Source organism: Anastrepha ludens, chromosome X (genome assembly GCF_028408465.1).
Source record: "Anastrepha ludens isolate Willacy chromosome X, idAnaLude1.1, whole genome shotgun sequence".
NCBI classification, from domain to species: Eukaryota; Metazoa; Arthropoda; class Insecta; order Diptera; family Tephritidae; genus Anastrepha; species Anastrepha ludens.
In genome coordinates, this window is record NC_071503.1 from 564,464 (window position 1) to 589,080 (window position 24,617).

Sequence of the window (24,617 nt, forward strand, 5' to 3'; positions counted from 1 at the left end):
GCCAGTTGACGCCCGGCGGCTTCCGCTGCATGGGCTTTGACCATCGGGTGGGAGAATGCAGGGCCAAAAAGGATCTCTGCCGAAAGTGCGGGCAGGAAGGGCACAGAAGTGTAGGTTGCGGCAAAGTGCTTACCGCAAGGCAATACCAATAAATCCGGCGCCGGAATGGATAGCACATTATAGTACGCACAAGCAGAAGATAGGAAATGGAAATAGGCACCAAAATGTAGGCAGTGTTATTTCTCACTAGAAATTAGCAACCACAAGGAAATATATATTTCATACAAGTTTGCACCAACGACCAAGCGCTACAAGGCAGGCAGTGCTATTTCTCACTGGAAATTAGGAGCCACAAGGAAAATATATTTCTTACAAGTTTGCACCAACAAACAAGCGCCACAAGATATGCAGTGCTTTTTCTCACTAGAAATTAGCACCCACAAGGAAAATATGGCCCTTATTATGAGCAACATTCGATCTTCGACTGTAGTCGAAAGTGCTGATCGAATGAATTTTCATTTGGTATTATGGTGCTTATTCGTTGAAGAATAGGACTATTCTGAATTTCGATCGCTCGACGCATTTACAATAGATTATTTTTTCTCAGCTGATACAGCAAATTTAAATAAAAGAAAAACCGATTGTGTTGAAATTCTTTGCAAACAACATTCTTAAAGTTAAAAAAAGTATTTTTTGTGAAAATGAGTACAACGGAGTTGTGGTTCGACGATTCATCGGACGATGAAAGATTAGTGGAACTAGCTAGAAGTAGAAAACAGTTGAGGGGCGCATCCAACCCCCTAGAAATGGCTTCCACCTATATAAATGCGAAAAATCCAGGAGCTACTCATGACTCCATGGCTTTCAAGATGTCGCCATTAAAAGCGCATTTAGAGGAGCAACATCTCCATGGCCGTCGCAATACTTGGCTCCACCAATTGAAACTCCGTTTTTAATATTTTTTGTCTGTCTCAGGTGATGCTTGATACGCTCTAAAACCTTATTTAATGACGCCCTTCAGAAACTCCCCAGAAACTCAGAAGTGTCTCCACAAAGGACAAACAACAAACAGCATGCTAAAGCGAGAAGTATCATTGAGAGAACAATTGGAGTCCAGAAAAATCGATTTAGATGTTTGTTGCAGGCAAGAGCTCTTCACTATTCTCCAAAAAAAGCAACACAAATTATTAATGTGTGTGCAGCTTTGCAGAACATTTGCTTGTTTTATAATGTTCAACTTCCGGATGAAGAGTTATCCGGTGAGACCCTCAACGATGATGCTGAAGATATTGAAGTGGAGTCAAATAACGGAGAAGCAGAACACATAAGAAATGAAATTCTTAGAATATTATAGAAAAATCTAAAAAGTATTAACCAAAAACCTTTACGCCACAGTTTCTGTTTTATTTTTGTTATAAATTTTCTTTTTTCAATTATTCGTCATTCGAAAAAAATATGTATTTCAGTTACTCTACGTATTTCAGCCCATACCTGCCATGGGAAAATAAAAATGTATTTCTATAAACATCACCAAAAAAAAAAAAAATTTATTAACCTTAATCCATTTTGCTGCCGTTCTAACTGGTGGTCCCAAGCAGTTCAGCTTCGTTGTAAATTCCTCCCATTTTTTTGCTGCTTGAACTTTGGTGCAAATCCTTTTTCTAGTTGCTGTTTGGTACACACGACTTTCGACCTGCATAAAATTAACAAATTTTAGTATATATTTATTATTTGGTTACTATAAAACCATAAATGATCGCAAATAACTTACATTTTAACAAGTTTTCCCACAATACGCAACACAATCGAAAGCAAAATTGCATTCGACTCTAAATTCGGTATACAACGAAAATTTCGACAGGGTTGCACTGCTCATAATATCATTTTGACATTCGATTTTCGATCTTCGACAACCAACGAATATCGAATCCAACTTATAACAGGAGCCTATATGTCCTACAAGTTTGCACCAACAACCACGCGCTACATGGCAGGCAGTGCTATTTCTCATTGGAAATTAGGAACTACAAGGAAAATATATTTCTTACAAGTTTGCACCAACAAACAAGCGCCACAAGATATGCAGTGCTTTTTCTCACTAGAAATTAGCACCCACAAGGAAAATATATATATTTCCTACAAGTTTGCACCAACAACCACGCGCTATATGGCAGGCAGTGCCATTTCTCATTGGAAATTAGCAAGCACAAGGAAATATATATTTCTTGCTAGTTTGCACCAACTAAATAGCGCCACAAGGTAGGCAGTGCTTTTTCTTACTAGAATATAGCAAGCACAAGGCAACACTCAGGAAAAAAATCACAATCGCACAGCATACGTCTAGTCGCTTTGGCAGTCACACTGAGAATGAGTAGATAGGGACAGCGTCCGATTCTTTTTGCGTGGGTTCCTACCGACGACGACCCGACACCACGGTGCTCAAAAGCACAACGGATCAATTCAATGCGTTGATCAGCGCCCCAAAAATGCAAAAAAGCATTGAAGGTACCAAATGGCAGCGTAAGTAGAGCGCCTGGGGGTTTTCACCTCGGATTAGAGTTATAGTGAATGAATTAATATGATCGATGTGGAATATTGTTTTTAGTAGGTTCCCTGGGCTTTTGAAAGATGTTAGAAAAAACAATTTATACAAAAACCACAACAAAAAAAATGCTCACGTGTGATTCACGAACGTACGCGACCAAGTTCAACGCTATACGTTTTAAGTTTTATCAAATAACATGTACGTACATTACATGAACTTACAAACTAATTGATATCACTTGATTCGTAACTTTCCTCGGCTAAGTTTTGCTAGAAAATTAAACTGGATTGACGCTTATCTAGTTCATACTTTACAACTAAAAATGGTCAGTCTGGCAGCATTGTAAAACAGACTTCAGTGAGAGGTCAGTTAGAAATATTTGTCATAGTACAACAACGACTGATATCGATGGTACAAAACCGAACGTTACAGAAATTCTGTAAACAAAGTTGTAGAAAAATTAAAATAAATTGATCTCAACTTAGCGTGTATTTTAACTCAAGTTCTTGGTTAACTAAATACAAAAATATGGCTTCAGGCTCCAAATTTTCGGCAGAAGAAATCGAAAAAATGCTAGAAGAAAGTGATGATGGGATTTAAGCGATAGTGATGAATATTTACTACATGAAAGTGACGAAGATAGGTCAAACACCTCTGGAAGAGAGTCAGAAAACATAAGTTGGAACGAAAATGAAGAGGAAATTTTGCAGGAAGACGAAAATTCAGATGGAATAGAAGCTACGGCAGAAGCCGAACCTAGAGCAGAACCTGAATTATTGTGGTTGGAAGATGTTTTGGCTATTGGACGAGAAAAATTTACCGGAAGATCAGGTGTTCAGGACATTGAGTCCATTATTGATAAAAAAAGGAGATATTAGGGTCCTACAAATTTATGAATATTTTGTTTCTAATGACGTTATCGAATTTATGGTGAACAAAACTTACAATTATGCATTGGTATTACTAATGGGAATTGATAAGAAACCATCCATCGAACTTATTCGAAAATGAACGCATTGAACTATAATCCATCTATGTCATATACTAGGGTTTCATAAATTTTACGTTGTGGGCACTTTAAGGATAATCAGCCTCATAATCAAAATATTTTATATAAAATTCAACGATTTATTGACATCATTATGGCAAAATTTCGATCTCTGTATATGCCACGTCATCAAGGTAGATTGCGTATAAAAACGTATATTAAATCTAAGGCCAGCAAATATGGGATCAGAATTTATAAAATGTGTTCGGTAAATAGTTACACATGGTCTTTTTTTTGTTTTTTTTTATTTATTTGTTTATTGTCTTTGAATGGATACATTCTTACAGACTATATTAAGCTAATGTATAATAGTTTAGTAGTTACTAAGAAAGGAACGATTGAAGATGATTGACTAAGATGCCATACGGCCATGTAAAATCAGCACCAGAAGAACTGAAAAACATATTTAAATCTGCACATGCCCTAGGAATCGGAGCATTCACCCCATAGTTGGTTCTCGAGAAGCCAATTTTAAAGGTTTCGTTCTGTCGGAGCCCCATATAGGGTATATTAAATTGAATTTTACTTAAAAGTCAAGGACAATCAATAGATCCAGAAATTATACGAATAATAAATGAGCACGATAGAATAAATCGTCTGTTATCAAGTGGTTTTAAGTCAATCAATAAACATCGACAGCGGTACGATGGTACAGGTTCAGAAAAGTTTAAAGATCGGAGCGCAAAACGAAGAAAAACTTTCTGAACTCTCTCAATGCGATTAGACAGACCTATTTGGTACGGTCTCCAAATAACAGCGGCATATTCTAATCTTGATCTAACAAAAGCATAATACAATGTTTTGAGAGTGTGTGGGTTGGTAAATGCAGAATAATTTCGGCGTACGAATGCTAGCATCGCATATGATCGTCTTATGACGTGGTTAACATGGCTAGTAAAATTCAGATTAGAGTCGAAAATAACGCCTAAGTCTTTAATTTCCTCAACGGATTGCAAAGGTAAGCCACCAATACTATACGAAGTATTGTTTGATTTAGGATATTTTACGTGAAAGCATTTGCTGATATTTAGTGACAAACGGTTTAAATAGCACCAGTTCCGGACATTGTGCAAGTCGGTTTGCAACTTTTCAGAGTCAGTAACACTGTTAATAACCGCAAATATTTTAAGATCATCAGCATACAACAAGTGTTCAGTAAAAGAAAAGCAAGAACCAATATCGTTAATAAAGAGTATAAAGAGAAGGGGTCCTAGAATACTTCCCTGTGGGACACCAGAGGACGCAATAAATGCACGGGATGTCGTATTATCAACGGCTAAACTTCAGTGCCTGTTGGACAAATATGATTTGATCCACGACAAAAACGTGGAGTGTATACTTAATGACGCAAGCTGCGACAGGAGTATTCGGTGCGATACTTTGTCAAACGCTTTAGAGAAGTCTGTATAAATTGTATCAACATGAGATCTGTTCTGGAAGGCTGAAATGGAATAATCATTGAAAATAGACAAATTAGTGACAGTGGAGCGACTTGCAACGAAACCATGCTGGTTGGTAGATATTAGGCCTTTGACAGCAAAATATTACTTGTCATTCACTGTTATCTCGAAAAGTTTCGAAATCGGTCTGTAATTGCTAACATCGTTTTTATTTCCACTCTTCAATATAGGCGTATCGGAAGTAAATTTCCAGTCGTCAACAAAGATACCGGAGGACAACGATTTATTAAATATAATTGCAAGAGGCTCAGCGAGACACAAGCAGTTCTTCTGCAAGACCCCCGAAAGGCCATCCAAGTCAGTTTTCGATGTAGGCTTGAGCTTCATAATACTCTTGACGACATCAGTAACAGATAGGTACAATGTCCCAAAATTAAGAGGTGAAAAACTATTAGAGGGCAAACTAGAATCGAAGTCTAAGTCGGGTTCAAAATTAGAGCAAAAAAAGTCGGCAAATAAATTGGCGGATTCTATGGCAGAATTTGCACATTTACTATTATAAAAAACATTGTTTGGCACCGTTGAGCAAGACTTTTTTGATTTGATAAATTGCCAAAAGGCCTTCGAATTCCAAATAATATTGTTTTCGAAATTCAAGATGTAATTTCTATATAAGAACTTGTTCAAACAGGTAAATTCTTTTAAATGGCATTGAAATTTTGAGTAGTGCATTGGGTCTCCAGACCTTTTATGCAGTTTAGAAAATTTGCTTTTAGATTCTTTAGATGCCGAAGCCGTTTGGTATGCCAAGGTGTCTTATATACTTTCTTATGATAAATAGGAATGTGATTCAAACACAGCTCAAAAATCTTAGTCTTAACAAAATGAAAACAAGATGTAGCATCATTGTCGTGGAAGGCATTATCCCAGTCAGTACTTAATAAAATTTCGTTAAAAATTGAGAAGTCGCATGAGTTGTAGTTAAATTTGATGTTAGGCCCATCGGATAACTCAGAAAATTCATAAAATTTCAACTCAAGAGAAAGAGGAACATGATGTCTATCAGTTAAATATATGGGAGCAATGCCTTCCGCCAATGTATAGTTGATGTTATTTGAAATAAACACTAGATCTAGGATTCTATTAAGGTTATTACAAAAACCATTAATTTGTGTTAAATCAATGCTTCAAAAGCTATCAATGACATGAATTTCGGCTGAAGAATTTACGTTAGAAGCCATAAAAGCAGCCGAGTTTCTAAATGGGGGCCACCTCAAGCGACATAAATTAAAATCACCGAGGACACAAAGATGACTGTCACCAGCTATGCTTGATGCTAATGACACAACATTGTCAGCATGTGCAAAGTATAAATAATCCTATTCGGCGGAACGTAGGATGCACACACATAAACTGTTCCAGATGAGCCATAAACACGTACACAAAGCTGATCGATGAGTGTGTCAGAATTGGTAAGTGTTACCAATGATGCCCGAAATTTTCTCCGAACACCAATGAGAACACCATCTCCTCTGGAACATCCATATTTGACAGGGTCTCGGTCTTTACGGAAAACATCGTACAAATTGAGGAGAAAAATTTCACAGTCGAAAAAATTTTCATTCAGCCAAGATTCAACGAATACAAAAATATCAAAGTCTAAGAAAAAACTTTTCATATACAACGTGGAGAATTTAGTCCTAAGACCAGATATATTTTGAAAACACAATTTTAGGAATTTATTACTAGCGATGGAGTTAGCTGCAGCAGTTACGGAATTACAGGTGGAGTGACGTCTTTTTGAAAAAAAGTGAATGGCCGAATTTTTACGTTTGCAGGCCATATATCCGCATTTAAAAGCTTATCATAAGAAAACTCAGAAACTCATAGCTTAAAGTTGATTTTCTTGAAATCCTTTACGAGGGTATCCTTTTTGATGAGCATATAGCAGGAAAGAAATTTGCGGTCAATTTCTGCATGTTTCGCAACATAGTCCACAATATCGGCCGCTGTCACAGTGTTTGAGAATGACGATATGTGCAGCCACTTTATGTTAGGAACTACGCTTAATTCATTATTTTGGTTTGAACCGATAACTAAAGGTTGTTTAACCTTTTTTCTATTAGCTCTAGTTACGGTTTTCCATTCACGTGTACGATTAGAGAGATCATTCGACCCATCAGTGAGGTGGTACTTCCAATTGAATGCGATTTGATGTAGGTGCAAGAGAAGCCGACGCTTTTTCGCAAGTTGATGTTGATGGGAGAACGGACATAGATGCAGCAACAGCAGCAATTGGCGTCAGTTTCACTTTAGCTGTATTAGTAACAGCAGCGCTATAAGAGAGCGGTGCATCGCCAACAGCAGCATGAGAGTGCGAAGCAGAGGAAAACAAATTATCTCACCATGCGGAGCAGCAACAAAAGACACGTTTACAGGCGACGTAGCAGCAGTCACTGGTAGTAGTGGCTCCTGTCTCTTAGATTTGCTTTTCGCATTTTTTGTGTTCCTTGCATGACACTCACATGCAAGAACGCAAGTACTAAGGTCTTTCACCTCAGCGGTTAGCTGTACAAGAGCAGAGGAGACATCCACCGTTTGATGTTTTCGTAATTCCTTTACTTCTGCACACAATTCAATTATTTGCGAAATCAGCAACTGCTTATCCTCTTTGAGAGAGCTAATTGCAGCCACCGCACGAGCATTTTCTAATTTCAGAGCAGCAATTTCTCTGATAATTGTTTTCAAACGGATATCTGATTTGTTTACATCATCAGCTGATGTTGATTTCGGCAGTTGTTGATGTGGTGATAACTGTGCAATTATCAGCAATCGCAATTTCATCATCCAGGTTGATGGAAGCTGATGGTGTTCGAAGGGATTGTCGTCAAACAGCGGCACACTTATCACAGATAAATTGCTTACCCGTTTTAAGCAAAAATTCTAAGTCAACAGGTTGTAGGTTAACACAATTTGAATGAGAAAGATCAGTGCACTTGTCGCACTGCGCTTTCTCTAGTGTACGCTCGACTTTGTTGGCACATAGACACGAAATTGTTAGTTCGGTAAAATATGCAATAGCCATAAAGAATAAATGTAATAAACTAGAGTCACTGTCTCATAAAGAAAATTACACAATTTCTAATTTTTGATGGTTTATGTTCATATTTAAAATTTCGATAGCGGAGCAATCAAAAACACGACCGTTCACGTTTGCAACCTGGAAGTTTTTTTTTTACATTGTGTCTTATTTTGTGTATAGTCTTACATTGTGTATTCTGGTGCGAATTCCGCCCTTGAAGACCTTGACAAGCCAGGCTCAGTCATTGTTAAATTATGTATACCCCTTCTAAATGAAGGAAGACTAATAATTGTTTACAACTTTTACACCAGTCTTAGTTTGGTCATACTGATTATGTGGCACGCTCCATAAGAATAAGACGGGCTTACCGCAAGAAGTTTTGTTGAAAAAACTGAGAAAGGGAAAAGTCGTAGCTAGACAATTAAATTGTTATGTCACAGTTCTCGAATGGCACGATAAGCGCGATGTGCTAATGATATATAGCTATAGCCACGATAACGAAATGGTATCTGCGTTTAACTGGTGTGGTGCCGAAACATTAAAACCTAAGATGACAGTTGACTACAATGACGCTTAGAAAGGCATAGATGTAGCATATCAGCTTAGTTCTTATTATTCCCCGTTAAGGAAAAGTATGACGTGGTATAAAAAAATCGCATATGACCTCATATTTCAGGATACTATTGTTAACACACGCGTAATATACAATGAAATTACACAAAAAACACTCACTATACTACAACTTCAAGAAATAATTATTATATCGTGCAACCTCCAACACAAGCAAGTTCTTCCACCAGTAGCCATCGACTAACAGAAATTCCCCGAAATGATGAAAAACTTGTTCGAAAGCGATGCTCTGCATGCTATAGGGCAGTGGTCGCCAACTCGTCGAGCTACCGGTAGCTCGCAAAGGCAATTCTGGTAGCTCGCGCTGCTCACGTTGCAAAAAATCCAAAAGTCTGAAAATCATACCAGTATTAGCAAATTTCAGAAATTTTCATAATAAACAGATAAACAGCGGCAACACTGCGATAAGCGATTTCGCGCCAACAAAAACGACGCGACGTCGCGTCTCCGTTTTGGGATCGGCTGGAACCGATTAGCGTGTTCGAGAATTTTTTGGCTTTATATATACGCAATGCACGTCGGCATTGCGCTCAATTTAATACTCAACGGCATTATCAAGGTTCTGCGTGCAGCGGTTGGGTTAGAGTTCGAAACATTATGGCAAGCAGTAGTAAGAAGGCGAAGACATACCATTTCCATTCGGAATTTGAAGAACAATACTTCTTCACAGAAGTTAAAGGCAAAAGTGTTTGTTTGTTATGTGATACATCTGTGTCAGCTCCTAAAAAAGGAAATATTGAGAGGCATCATAAAACTGTACATTCGAATTTTGAGAAGGCATTCCCGTTAAATTCTGCAACCAGAAAAGAAAAACTGAAATATTTAAAAATCCAGTTAATTGGACAACAGTCAACATTTTTGAAAACAATCGACAAAAATAAGGCTGCAACTGAAGCATCTTTTCGTGTTTCCCAGATAATTGCACAAAAGAAAAAACCTTATGAAGACGGGGAAATCATAAAACAAGCATTTTTGGAAGCTGCAGATTCTTTATTCGCCAATTTTAGAAATAAAGAAATGAGCAATGATATTTTTTTACAGTTAAGAAGTGACTTAGATAACTGTATTTATTTTTCACTGCAACTGGATGAATCAACAGATGTAGTTGACACCTCACAGATGGCCATATTTGTCAGGATGGCTTTTTGTGATTTTACAATTAAAGAAGATCTTTTGAAGTTTATTCCACTCAAAGGACATACTACTGGGCTAGAGCTGTTTTCTCTTTTAAAAAATCTCATCTCTTCTGAGAAAATTCCAATATCAAAAATGGTAGGCCTGACAACTGACGGTGCTCCAGCTATGGTGGGTTGTAAGGGGCTCGTGGCGCTATGTTATAAGGATGAAAGTTTTCCACAATTTCTTAGTTACCACTGTATTATACATCAGCAAGCATTATGTGCAAATTTTCTAAACTTGAACAACGTTATGAAACTGGTGGTGAAAATTGTGAACAAGATTAGAGCTCAAGCGTTACAAAGAAGATTATTTAAAACCTTGGCTGATGAAATTGACTGTCAATACGGAGAGCTACTTCTTCACTCTGAAGTGCGATGGTTAAGCAGAGGACGAGTGCTCAAACGTTTCAATGATGTCCTGCCTGCTATACTCCGATTTTTCAAAGAACGCGATGAACCGATTCCTGAACTGGAAAATTCGACTTGACTCAGAGATTTTGGTTTTCTTGTGAACATTACAGAGAAATTAAATGAGCTTAACTTGCAGCTTCAAGGCAGGGAAAAAGAATTAGCGGAAGTGATTTCTGATATAAATGCATTTATTACAAAATTTGAATTTGGGAACAAAACCTAAAAAACCGCGATACTAAGCATTTTCCTATTCTTTCCGAAAAGATATCCAAAAATCTATTAGAGCCCAATGACAGTAAATATCATATGGAAATAGTTTCTAACTTGAAGGAAAGCTTCAAAAATCGTTTCAAGGATATCAACAAAATTGCTTTAGTGACGCAATTTGTTGTTTCACCCTTCATGGACATTGATATACAACAGTTTGCAACTTGTGTTATGAACAACTTTGGCGAAGACATTGCTGTGACAAAAAAATGGAACTGATTACTTTTCAAAGTGACTTGACTTTAAAATCTTTAGGTTGAAATACAAAATGTATATGGACTTTAGTAAGTAAAGATAAGTATTCAGTTTTATGTCGTGTTGCGTTGAAAGTCAAAGCGTTATTCAGTTCAACTTATTTGTGTGAATCTTCTTTTTCCAATATGAAATTTATTAAAAATAAATACCGCAATCGGCTTACAGATATACATTTGGATAACTGTATTCGAATGACTGTATCAAATTATACTGCAAATATTAAAAAAATTATCGATGAGTCAGAATGTCAACCTTCTCATAAATATGCTCTTTTTATCTGCCCATATTTTATTAAATAATAATGTACTATTACTCATTTGTTTTTTTTTTCAAGTCGCTTGTGATTTGACATTATGACTGGAAAAAATGTTGTTACGATTGATAGGTGTGAACATGGATGTAGTTATGCATAAGTATAAGCACTATAAGTCATAAGTTTATTATATATAGAACGTATATTAGTAAAATAAATACATGTATTGTATGTCGAATATAACTGTGTATTATTTAATTTATGTTGGCTTGTGCAAGTAGCTCGCTGTTTATTGCAAAATCTTGAAAGCAGCTCAACACATTGAAAAGGTTGGCGACCACTGCTCTAGGGGATATAAGAGCTGCTGGAGGCAGTCCCCTTCGAGCCAAACTAGTAAATACTGAGTGCAAGACTTGTGATAATGCTTTTTATCTTACTTGTTTCAATGAAAAACAATAAAACAATACTTTAATAAACTCATTTATATGTAAGATAGAGGGCCTTATGCATAATAAGCGAGCATTTGCTCAGACTCGAGTTTTGGAGTAAAAGGTGGGTTTGGTATGCATAAAAATTGTTGAACTCGCTTGCTTTTACTCGAAGCGTGAGATAGATCTCACGTGTCGACTTTGAACTCAAGTCATGAAATGTTCGTGAGTTAGAGCTCACTTTGGTATGCATAACAGCAAGAAGTTGCTCACTTTTTTGAGATCGATCTCACAAAAAGGTGAGACTGCCTTTTAGTTGACTCGCGTGTTTAAAGTATAAAGATGGCCGAATATTTTGATCCTCTTAGACAAAAAAAAGCTTGTAAATCAAGAAAAACCGTTATTCAAAGTGAATATAAAAAAATATACCGGTTTGATTTTGAGCACGTAGACTGGCTAACAAAGTATTTCCTTGGTGAAAGTAGTGAAAGAAAGGGTGGTGCGATTCCCAACAGGGAAAAAATGTGTATATTTTTAAGGTTTTGTGCCGCTCCGGGCTTCCAAAATGGAATTGGGGAAGATGTAGGAGTTCACCAAACCACCGTGTCAAGAGTGATTGGCGAAATGGCACAGATTATATCAGGGAGGGCTCATGAATGGATTCAATTTCCATCCACAGATGAAGAAATCAGAGCTGCGCAAAACCAATGGGAAGCAAAAAATCGTTTTCCGTTTGCGATTGGCGTCATTGACTGCACGCACATTAGAATAAAAAAACCGTCCTCGCAAAGTGATGAGTACATATGTAGAAAGGGCTTCCATTCGATAAATGTGCAAGCAACATGCGATGGTAATGAATGGTTCACCAGCTTGGATGTATCCTATCCAGGTTCGATTCATGACTCTCGGGTGCTAAGGAATAGCAGCATATACACGATCATAGGGAATGCTCAAAGTAATGCCTTACTCCTTGGAGATGAGGGTTATGCTCTCTCTAAGGACTAAACTATAATAGAATATTTAAGAAAGAAAGATGCACCAATGGTCATAGCGAGCTGTTTTGTTTTGCATAATATTGCAAAGTTTTTAAAAGACGATTTTATTTTTGATGAAAGTTATACACCGATTGACTCTCCGCATTCGGAAAGGGACGAATCTGTGCGAACCAATTCTAGAGTTTAGGAAGCGGGAAAAAGAAAAAGACAGTTAATTTCGAATTTATTAAACTAAATTTTTACAGATGTACATACATACATACATGTATTTGTTATTCCTTTTATTTTTAACAGTTAATCTAAAACTGGCCGCTGTGGCTGAGTGGTTAGACGTGCGCACTACATTCAGCAGCGCCTGGGTTCGAGCCCTGGCTCCAGCAACATCTGAAAGTAAATTGTAGAAAAAAGGTTTTTTCTAAGCTGCGGTTACAATGGCAAACCTCCGAGGGTATTCCTGTCATGAAAAAGCTCCTCGTCAAAATACATTAGCCGTTCGGAGTCGGCTTGAAACTGTAGGTCCCTCCATTTGTGGAAGAACATCAAGACCCACACCATAAATTGGAGGAGGAGCTCGGCCAAGCACTTAGAAAAAGTGTAAGCGCCAAATTATTATTATATTATTATTATTAATCTAAAACTAAAGAATTTGATTACATTTTATTTAACTTTTTGGAAAAAATATCTCATTTGGCAAAAGTGCAAAACCGCGCATCGCAATTCTGCAAAACAGTTGTTTTAATTCACCATAATTACTTTTAAGTTTTAGTGTTAGTTAAAAAATTTAGCTCCTTTTCTGCAACCCGATCTTCTAAAACTTTTAATTTCAATGAAAGAACTTTAGTTTGCTCCAACAAAGCAAGTCTTTCCAATTGTTGAAAGTTTAAACTTTTCGTTTCCTCTGTCTCATACTCATCGAAGATTCGTTTGGCCTGTAATTAAATTAAGTCATCAGATTTAAGCAATTGTCAAGAACTTACCGAGTGAGATGCCTTGGATTATCAATCGAAACAGTTAAGAATTATATTTAAAGTTTTAATTAATATTAATCAGATAAATGTTCACATAAAATTACAGGTCAATATATCTTTAATTCAGTACAGTAGGTTCTGTTTTTATGCGGCTTTTTTTTATGCGGTTTTGAAATAGTGCGGTTTTTTTTTTTAATTACAAAATGCATGTCGACCTATCGGGAATTGTACATATAAACAAGATTCTAAACCAGCTAAGCAAAAACTCATCACAGATTACATCAGAAATGCTAACCCTACAAGTATGGAACCGCCTGCATAACTATCTAGATCAGACGTGTACATTTCCTAAAGTGACGAAAGTGATTTTACGCCAAATCCTAAACGATTCTATTTCTGACTTAAATTTTTTTTTCGATTCTGACGTTTCTTAAATAAAGATATAATTTTCAAAAATACAATATTTTGTTTATGCGATTTTATTTAATTATTTTCATTCATGCGGTCTATGGAACGTATCTATAGTTATAATATGGGACTAGTGCCCTTTTTTATGCGATTTTATTACATTATTTCAGATTTGTGCGGTTTTAGCATTTGAAACGTATCTATAGTTTTACTATAGAACTAGTAGCTTTTTTTATGCTGTTTCTTGCGGAACGTATCTACCGCATAAAAACAGAACCTACTGTAATTGCATTTTTTATGTTATACCGCACGCTTCGATAGTTCAACTCGACTGACTGATGTTTTCGTTAACTCTCCCTCATCTGCTCTTCATATCTCTCTATGCCAATTAGCCACCAGATTGTTAGGGTTGCATTTTTATGTATGTGACACAATCATATTAGCGGTGTTAATCCTACGTCTTAATGCAGTTCCATAATAATAAAGTTGGTTTTTATTTTAAGAGTACTCTCAATTCCCACTTATTCTTATTCCTATACCTAGGGTTTTATTTAAAAGCTTTATGTAACAAATAGTTTTTGTACTTGTACTTTGTTTTTGCTAATCAAGAAATAATACAACAAAAACGGCTCAACTAAGAGACTTTTGTAGCTCTATGCTCCTTGGCCGAACGAAGAGTTACCAACCGAATATCATGCTCGTTATCATTTAGCTTTCTTTTTGATGTCTGTTGTTGTGGCACAGATGGGATATCTACGGGTGTGTTCTGTACTGCCGCGCTACTGGTGGAGCTGTCATTATTAATGCCCACTACACTCTCTAAGTTGCTGCTGGAACTCTCATTAGCATTAACACCTACCGAAAAATTGCCTCCGGTGGAAAAAGTAAAATAAAAAAACAAAAACAATTTATTATCACCAAAAAAAGGCACGCATTATAACGGCACGCTTACTGGTAACTTTTCCGATAGCTGGATTCGATTCAGCAGAAAGTAATTCAAATAATTCATGTTCCCATTTTTTTAAACAAATTTTTTGTGTTTCCCGTTTTATTTTTGTCACTTTTTGATTTTACTCGGCACTTCATATTAGCAATTTTCTTCATTACATTTTTTTCGCTTATTTCCACACCAGTTTTTTCTTTATATTCGCCACAAAGTTTTCTAATTATTTCTTTTTTTTTTATTTTTTTACACCGGGGAGTTGGCCTTTCTAATAAAGTCTTATATTTTTTTAAGTATCCAACTATGAAAATTGATAAATTCTCATTAGCATCAAAATGTAAATTTTCACTTACACTTTCACTATCTCAACTCATTTTCATAGATAATAAGATGGGACACTTTTTCATTTTGAGAGAGAGCGCGCCCATGAGGACGTTTCAAAACTTGGCAGCATTCACACATTATGAGATTTTGAACGGCTGATAGGCGAAATGGCGGGCTGCCAGCGAAAGCGCGCCAAAAATAACTAACGAAAGCAGTTCGTTTTTGCTTAATAAAGAAATTACGCGATTAAAACGTTTACAATTATTTGTCTTAAAATTAATTCAATTGAAACGTAATAATTTAAAATGAAGGGAGTTTTAGAAATTTTCAAAGCCTTTTATATCCAATTTCAATTTAATCAACTTCTACTTTAATTAGTCTTATGTACATATGCATATGAACAAATTTTACTCGTACATACATGTACTTTTATTGAAATCTGTATGTTGGTTTATGTCTGTAAATTTGTATATACGTAAATATTCTATGATTGAAAAGCGTAGGTAAGGGAATTTAATTTGAGTTATTTTAGAAAGATTAAAAGTAATCTGCTTTAACTTATTCTGTTCTTTGTTTAAGCATTTTTTGTTTTTTTTGTTACCCAGTTATTTTGTTATATTAAAATAACGCGATATGTTATACATTTATTTATAAGTTACGTTTTCCGTGTTTATTAGTTTATTTTTATTAAATTAAATACTTTTGTATATCAGTTTCAAATAATTTCATTTATGTATAAATTTTTAAATTTTTGGCTTATTTATGTACATATTTCATACGGATTCTGCTTATTTTTTGTATATGTAGGTGTATATGAGTGATATAAGGCTATTGGGAAACCGCTCACTAAATACTAAGCTCAATGGTGGTGCGGAAACTAAAAATTCCAAATCTTTGTTTAAAAAATACCCAATTCATGTTTCTACCGGTGTGGCAATATTCGCGAATGTTATTAAAACCCATCTAGTCATTTTTGCAACTAATCAAACAAGCGGTTTGATCTCAGCTAACTCGAGTTCAAGGTATTTGCTCTATCTCATTTTTATGCATACCAAATTGAGCACGAGCTCGGTCGGTTTGCTCGAACTCACCTACTTGAGATAGATCTCACCAGACTCTACTCGAGCAAATGCTCTCTTATTATGCATAAGGCCCATGGTCTTTGATTTTTGCATTTTATAGCTAAGGTCACAAGCGCATATTTAGGTAAGTCTTTGCAAATCACTAAATATTTTTTTATATATGCATTGTATAGAGTACTCGCAGCCATGTCCCATTCAAAAAGCGCGATATCCTACTGCGTTCAAAAAATGTTCATGTTACAAAACAAGTAAAAAATTGCTCATTTATGATACATGAGCGTATAAGACACGGTAAAAAATTGGTGATATGAATCATATATGATTCATGGGACAGGGAACCTGTTAAATTATAAATTGCAATGTTTACCCATAATTTTTTTGTGCACTCCATTTTTTCATTGTTTAAACAAATTATTATAAAAAGTAAAAGTATATTTTCATTTTAAACAGTAATTTTTTTTTTATTTATATGTTAAATCTTACCTGAGTAGACATGTAGGAACATTTTTCAAAGATACCTGTGTAAAAAAATAGCAGTAGGGATCTCGAACAGCTAGAAAAACGTGGAGTGGAGCGACAGCTGCCATGTACAATGGAACTTCTTGACCAGTTTAATTATAAATGAATTGCACTCTATTGTGTACATTTAAAAAAATAAGGTAATTAATTACGACTAATGAAAAGAAAAAAAAATATTAATACAAATTCTGTTTATTTAAATATACTAGCTTATACCCGTGGGTTTCACCCCACATTTCTATCAAAAGGTATGCAATGTAAATAAAACAACTATAACTTTTTTAAGTCAGTTTAGGTATTATTTAAAACGATCGGGTACGACATTTTTTGTTATATTATTTTCGGCCGCCGTAGCCGAATGGGTTGGCGCGTGATTACCATTCGGAATTCACAGAGAGGTCGTTGGTTCGAATCTCGGTGAAAGCAAAATTAATAAAAACATTTTTCTAATAGCGGTCGCCCCTCGGCAGGCAATGGCAAACCTCCGAGTGTATTTCTGCCATGAAAAAGCTCCTCATAAAAATATCTGTCGTTCGGAGTCGGCTCGAAACTGTAGGTCCCTCTATTTGGGGAGCAACATCAAGACGCACACCACAAATAGGAGGAGGAGCTCGGCCAAACATCTAACAGAAGTGTACGCGCCAACTCTGGAGCAGGCTACATATAACTGGCCATGGGTAAAACATGAGTTGGTTAGATTGACTCCAGCTTCAGCTAATGATTCTCCCTGAGCTTTATTTATGGACATTGCGAAAGCCAGTCTAATAGGAAATTGGAGGCGTTCAAAATTGAAAGGTATATCCGTTTTTGAACGTAGTCCCATCGGTATCATTGGAATTCTTGGCATGAAAGCTTTGTGATTTTCAAAATTTCCTGATAAAACCATAGATTCTATAACATTCGGTAAAAGTTTCGTGATGATTAGCCTTGTGCCATTGCATAAACGTGGAGGATCCAAATTATGCAGCATAATTATCATGGCCTCCTTTTTAAGCATCAGTCGATGAGGAGGAATTCCTGATGGGTCCAAGGAGTTAACAAACTCAACAGGATAATGAACAGCTTGGGATTATTCGACGACTGTATCAATGGAATGATAAGTTGTGACAGTTCCTGGTAGTATTTCTTGAATTTTGGAATTAATGACATTTACGTCGTCATTCTTAGGTGCCAAAATGGCCCTTTCTCGAAGCCATCTATAGTTTGTGTGATTGGCTGAAATATTTTAAAATACCCTTTCTATCAAAGCATCGCCTGATAACATAAGTTGACAAAAACGTGGACTAAAAGAAATTAAATTTGTTGGTAAAGAAACTGGTATTTTTCCATTGCCTATTGTAAGTAGTTGTTCAGAAAAACTTTGATGATGGCAAATTTGAGGGTTCAGGTAGAGGAGGGAGGTGGATCTTTCCGCTAGAACAACACATTCCAGGCGGCTCAGTTTTAAACTTTCGTGCTTGGCAAAAATTGCAGACTATGCTCATTTCGCCTATTGTTACTTGAGGGTGATACTGATACACAGCATATGGTTTATAGTCAAACGCTTCTCTCTTTAAGGTATTAATCCTCACACAACGCGTGGTTACTGCCATTCTCATCTGACTTAAGCGAAGTGAATGCTGCTCTTCTGTTTCATTTGCTCGATTATCAGCCGGAAGTTATCGCAGTCCTTGGCGTCGAAGCTCGCCTTGCTCTTCGTTTTCATTCGCTCGAGAAGCAGCGGAATTTAATCGCAATGTTTCACGCCTAAGCCTAGTTTGCTCTTCGTTTTCATTTGCTCTACACAAATTCTATAGATTTTTAATGCAATTTAATACATTTTCCTTTAACTTTTATAATCTAGAAATGTGGTATAGTAGTAAAACTTTTTGCAACTACGAACTGAAAAACTGTTGAAAATAACCAATAACAGTCCAACTTTTAGAAAAACGCACATGAAACACACAAAAACATTAAAATCCCACTTTTGTCATTCGATAGATTATTTGTATCACCAAATATATAAATCACACTTAAAATATTTTTAGAACCATAATTTCTTCACATAAATAATCACTCTTATCACCTTTTTAAACTTTTGAAAGTGAACTTAATTATAAGATTGGACTTCTAAAAGCTTTTTGCGAATATAGATATTACAATGGAATGCATTAGCTGTTTTTTGTGTACATATTTACAGTGATGGCGATTTAGCGATGATTTTATAACTTGTGGTGTACACTGTCAATATTTTCCGCTAGTTAAACTTGCACTTCAATTTGATATGTGTTGTTTGCTATTTTATTAATTTGGATTATTTCATATTTTATTTCAAAATAAAACTATTTTAGCTTACATACGTAATCAAATAGCTTTGAGTGTAATATTTATGTAGCATTATTGTCTAGGCATGGCGTAGTTTTTAAAGCATTTTTTTTAAATAAAATTGATATTTCGCTTAGATTGCTGGACTGTTTGATATCGTTGATAATATAAATTCGTTTCTATATCAAATGGTCTAACCCCCATTTTTCTCAAAGCTCATATCTTTTCTAGGAGTACTAAATACTAACTTCATTATACTTTTTACCAATTTTTGGTATTCTACCATAAATGCGTTCAGTGATATGCGGTATGAAAAATCCCATTTGTATAGGAGGTGTCACGCCCCATTTCTAGCTATTACCAGTTTTCATGCAGGTGTTAGGTATTAACCTTATATAATCTCTTACCAAATTTCAGTTGTCTAGCCCAAATACTTCCGGAGATATTGTCAATGAAAAATTGCATTTACATGGGAGGTCCCAAGCCCCGTTTTTCGTTTTTCTCAGTTTTCTTGGAGGTGTTAGGGATTAACCTCATATAACCCCTTCCCAAATTTCATTGGTCTAGCCTAAATACTTCCAGAGATATGGACTATAAAAAATTCCAGTTGTATGGGAGGTGCCACGCCCCCTTTTTCGTTATACGCAGTTTTTCGGGATGTGGTAAGGATTAATGTCATATAACCCCTTACCAAATTTCAGTAGTCTAACGTAAATACTTCCAGAAATACAGACTGTTAAAAATTCCATTTGTATGGGAGGTGCCACGCCCCCTATATATATCAAAGTATTTTTTAGAACATGACCATCCCGGTAAGGTATCCAATTCGTGTTTCAAATTTGGTTACGATCGGTTTATGCGTTTAGGACGCAAGTCGATCTATAGATACATACATAATTTGAATTTTATATATAAAAATATATAATATATAGATATTACATTGTTATCTACATCAAATATTTTCTTCTACATCATCTATCTGTATAATAGGTGAAGTATTGGAACAACTATTTCCGCTACGTCATTTCCTAGCCATATCTGAATTTGTAGGTACACTCTTTTAAGGTGTTCAAATGCTGCATCAGTTGTTGGAGGCAGTGATGACAAAAGAACACTCGTATTTGTGACTGTAGCTTGTATAAAAGAATTGAACCTCAATGTATTTAAATCATGAGTTTTAGACGGAGCGCCATATAAACTCAAAATACATGCTACACCTGCTTGCAATATATTATTGGGGTCTTCATTGATATCTTTAAATACTTTTACTGAGTCGTGTAAATCAATCCGTTTCTCAAAATTTTTGGCAATCTTAATTTTTCCTTTATTGAAAAACGCAGAATCAGTGTCACAACCCGTAAAGGCATGTAAAAAGAGAATATGTTCTTTACAAATTTGGTAATGATTTTTTCTAAACATTTCGATGAGAATATCTTCTGTTGAACTTTGCCTTGGGATTGTTTTAGAAAATGTATTTCACGATCTTTATCTACCAATGCCGTTAATATCACTAAGATATCGATATCTTCTGAAACTATAACAACATCTTTTGATTCCAAATTCATTTTCGTCTCAACAATTAATTTATCGGCATCGCTTTCCGCTTGGCATGTAAAAATATTGTTGTCAGCTAATTTAATTCTCAAGATTTCTATCAAGCGAATTTTATTTTTACTATTTGTCAAAAATTTATCTTGAGCAATTTTTAAAGGCATATGTTCATCAAATTCAATATCTCTACATTTATTTCTTAATGCGCGACGATTCCGTTCGGCTCATTTAATACTATCTTTTTTATACCCATCAAATACCACGTATGAGTTCTATTATAATTATTTTTTAAATATCTTACATAATGGTCACATATCATTGCAAACGTTTCATTTAATTGCCATTTACAACGATGTAATAACATCAGAGAATGTTAATGCAATGAGAAGGTGCAAATGTTACTGTGAGCTTTTTTTAGTACAATTGAGATTTGAAAGATTTGTAGTAAGGTCATTTAGCACACCGAGTTTATAGACACCTCACTCAGTTTTGCCCACACAAAAATTAGAAACACCACACATCTTTCACCTCAACACACAACACATTTCTCACCTCGACATTAAACCAATTAAATTTTTACTATTTTCGTATTTTTGAAATAATAAGCGAATACGTAAAATTTATTACATAATTTTTTTTTTTTCAATTACATTAAAAAAAAACGATTAAAAAAAAAAAACTTAATTATAAAAAAAGATTGCGCCGGGAATTGAACTCGAGTCTAACATGTGGCGAGGAAAAATAGGCGGTGTGTTTATTTCTTCGACTGCTTTTTTTTGTCCATTTTGTTACTTTTGAAATGATAAGCGGATACATAAAATGTATTAAAAATTTTTTTACGATTACATTAAAAAAAAAAAAATTTAAAAACGAAAAAAAAAATTTGTGCCGAGAATTGATGGCGAGTCACGTGGGGAGGATAAATACGCAGAGCGTTTATTTCTGCGCCTGTGAACAAAAGGTTTTGTGCATGCGCGCGACGCGAATAAATTTTAATAAAGTTCTGAAAGTAATTCATGAAGTTTTTCATTACACACATATGTATATTACATAAATGAACGTATACTTTATATGTAAATAAATGATGGTATATGAAATATACATAAGTACATAATATGTACGTACATGTCAATATGAGGTATTTGCATTCAGAAAAAAAGAACGGTTTAAGATAAATCAACACTTATTTTATATTGTATGTCAATTTATAGTTTATGTATTCGACAGCATTTACATACATATGTATGTATGTACATTTGTATATGAAAAACAATAATGCACAAGCGCAAGAACATCATATCACATATGCAAGTATGCCCAAATAACCTTGACTTATGTATGTACACATGTCATACCACATCACATTCTTACAAGAAATCAAATACACATGCGCACTAGTGAACGAGTTTCTTCCTAACAAGTGCAAAAACAATTCTGCTCTATGTATGCATATATACCGACTTTATGTCCTAGCATATATACATACATACATATATACCTACTTGCCTTCTAAACTTCCTACAAAATAATTGTATTCATATGTTACTACATCCATGCACGTTCATACATTCAAGCATACATATACATATGCGCGAGCACAGCGCTCCCTTCTTGCTTCCGTGTACTTTTGTCTTTCACCAGTCGATATTCCTAATATTGTACTTATAAAAACACAATACTTTGATAGACGCAAAAGCAACAGCAAGCACAACGCGATGGCCGCTTTGCCACCACACATTCTAAAATGTTCTAGAACACAACAAAAACACATACATACCTCACATGCGCATGTCGCCCAAAGCTAAAATCTAAGCCTAGCGACTACAAAAACAAAATACATTCGTAGACGCAGTCGCAGCGGCCATGATTCTATCAGCGACGGCGCTGAACAATTTAGATCAAAAACAAAAAACTTCATTCATAAGTTCGAGCTCATATTTCAATTTCATTCATAAAACGAGCCGCCCATATGCCAATTTTCGCGACCATCCGAAAATAGTCAATATTGGAATATTTCGCGTCGAATTGAAATTATTTGCCAATATTTTGTAAGTCTTGAATTTTTGTGATGTCGAGTGGCCGGATATATGTGTGCACGCTTCTATGTATGTAAATATGTGTTCCAACTGCTCGACAGCCGCAGCTGCTGTGAGTCAAGTGTTCGCAAAAGCTACAGTAATAGGCACAAAAAAACGACAAGTAGTATATGAAAAAGTTCTGGCCAGGACATTTCGATACTAGGGAAAATTTCTAAACCATTATTTTTAGTTCTCGCGTGGTATATAAATATAAAGTTAACATATTCCTTTACGTATGTGGTTCTCCGATTGATAAAAAGTGCACAAAAGCATATGCATATTAGCAGCAAAGAAATAAACTTACTGTAAAATAAGAGTGCGGTTGTTTTGTAGGCTACTGTGCAGACATTCAGCCTTCCCATGAAGCACAAAGTGCCAAACATTTAATATTGAAGAAATCACTGAAGCTTCTGCGAGTTGTGTTGATGTGCAGTATTGTTCATAACAAAAGAGACCGATGTCTCAAAATTTGTAACCAAAATTATAATATAAGTATTCATATACCAAATAATAAATTACACTTCATAAAAAAGGTCTAAAAAGGTATCTAAGTATATTATGGGGCAGTTTTGTTTTCGCTTCATAATTCATAATTTTGGGCACAATGCTGTGCCTTTGAATGCGCGCGGATTCCTTTTTAGCGAATCGTGTGTGAACAACCGCATATGTATTGTAGATATACCGTATTTTCCTGAAGGGTAAGGAGTAGGCGGCCACAGCGAATGGTTGTTGTTCTTTACATGCCCTGTGTCAAGTGTGCGCAGAAGCTTGTGTTCTGGGTTTGTTAGAATGGTGGTAGTTTGTACATATATTTATACACATATGTGAGTATGCGCGTTAGGCTTCCTGGATGGATATTAGAATATTTTCTCATCAATATGTGTATGTAAGTAGTTGAGATTTGACTGAAGAGATTAAATATAGGAATGCATATTCATATGATTGCCTTTATGGCTGTTTTACATATAAATTAATTCAAAAGAAGTATGAATAATGTTATATAGAAAATAAATTTCTAAATAACTGGTATTAGAAAAACCTGAATACACTATTTTAAATCAATTTCAATTAAACCAAATATAAAAAATGAAATAAAAATATCGAACAAAAAACTGTGCACAGGACTTGAACCTGAGTCAAATATGAGACGATGTACTACATACACGACACGTCTTTCACGATTGAGCTAATCTACAATTATTAATGATCTTTTCTAAATCACTCATTTATTCGATTCGTACTTTTATATGCACATATTCTGCATTAGTTGAAAGTTTGTATGCGTAATTATATGAATATGCATGTGTGTATGCGCGTTTGGCTTTCTGGACGGATATTAGAATGATATTTTCTCTTCAATATAATTTGGATTTGATGAAATAGATTATAGATATATGTACATATTTTCTGTTTTGATTGATTTATATAAAAGTCAGGTCATATCCAGTATGAACTATTTTATACCGAAAAGAAATTTCGATTTATAAAATAAAAAAAAACAGTATTTTAAAGAAATTTTAATTAAAATAAACTCAAAAATTTTACCAAACTTTCCTGGTTTGAATTGTAAAATAAAATGTGAAAGAAAAAAAAATATGACTTCAGGACTTGAACCTGAATTATATACGTGCCAAAAAAAACAAAACGAATAACTCCGCCGACTTTAGCTTCTGCACCACAAACTAACTGCCGCACGGCCTTCTTAATCGCAAATTTATTCGCTTCGATTTCCTCAGTAGTGTGCCGAAAAATCTTATGAACTTCCTCAGTAGTATGGTAAACGCAGAAAAAATCTGAATTTCTGTCCTAGCGTGGTAAGTAAATATAGAAACCCTCCACTCGCGTCACTCGCGTGGTAAATATCTGCAATTCGCCACTCGTGAGCAAAGTTGAATTTGAAATGACCTTATTATGAATCTACAAATTAGAACTGGAAAAAAGCTCGTTT

At 35.2% G+C, this 24,617-nt stretch overlaps 1 protein-coding gene across 1 annotated transcript in view; it reads left to right on the forward strand.

Annotated features, from left to right (window-relative positions):
• Positions 1-12,019: 12,019 nt before the first annotated feature.
• Positions 12,020-24,617, forward strand: part of LOC128869363 (putative nuclease HARBI1) — a gene marked incomplete at its 3' end in the record, with an annotated part of 35,346 nt that continues 22,748 nt past the window's right edge. Inside the window, exon 1 of the mRNA XM_054111903.1 lies at positions 12,020-12,452. Coding sequence (XP_053967878.1) covers positions 12,020-12,452 — 433 coding nt within the window. The remainder of the gene's footprint in view (positions 12,453-24,617) is intronic.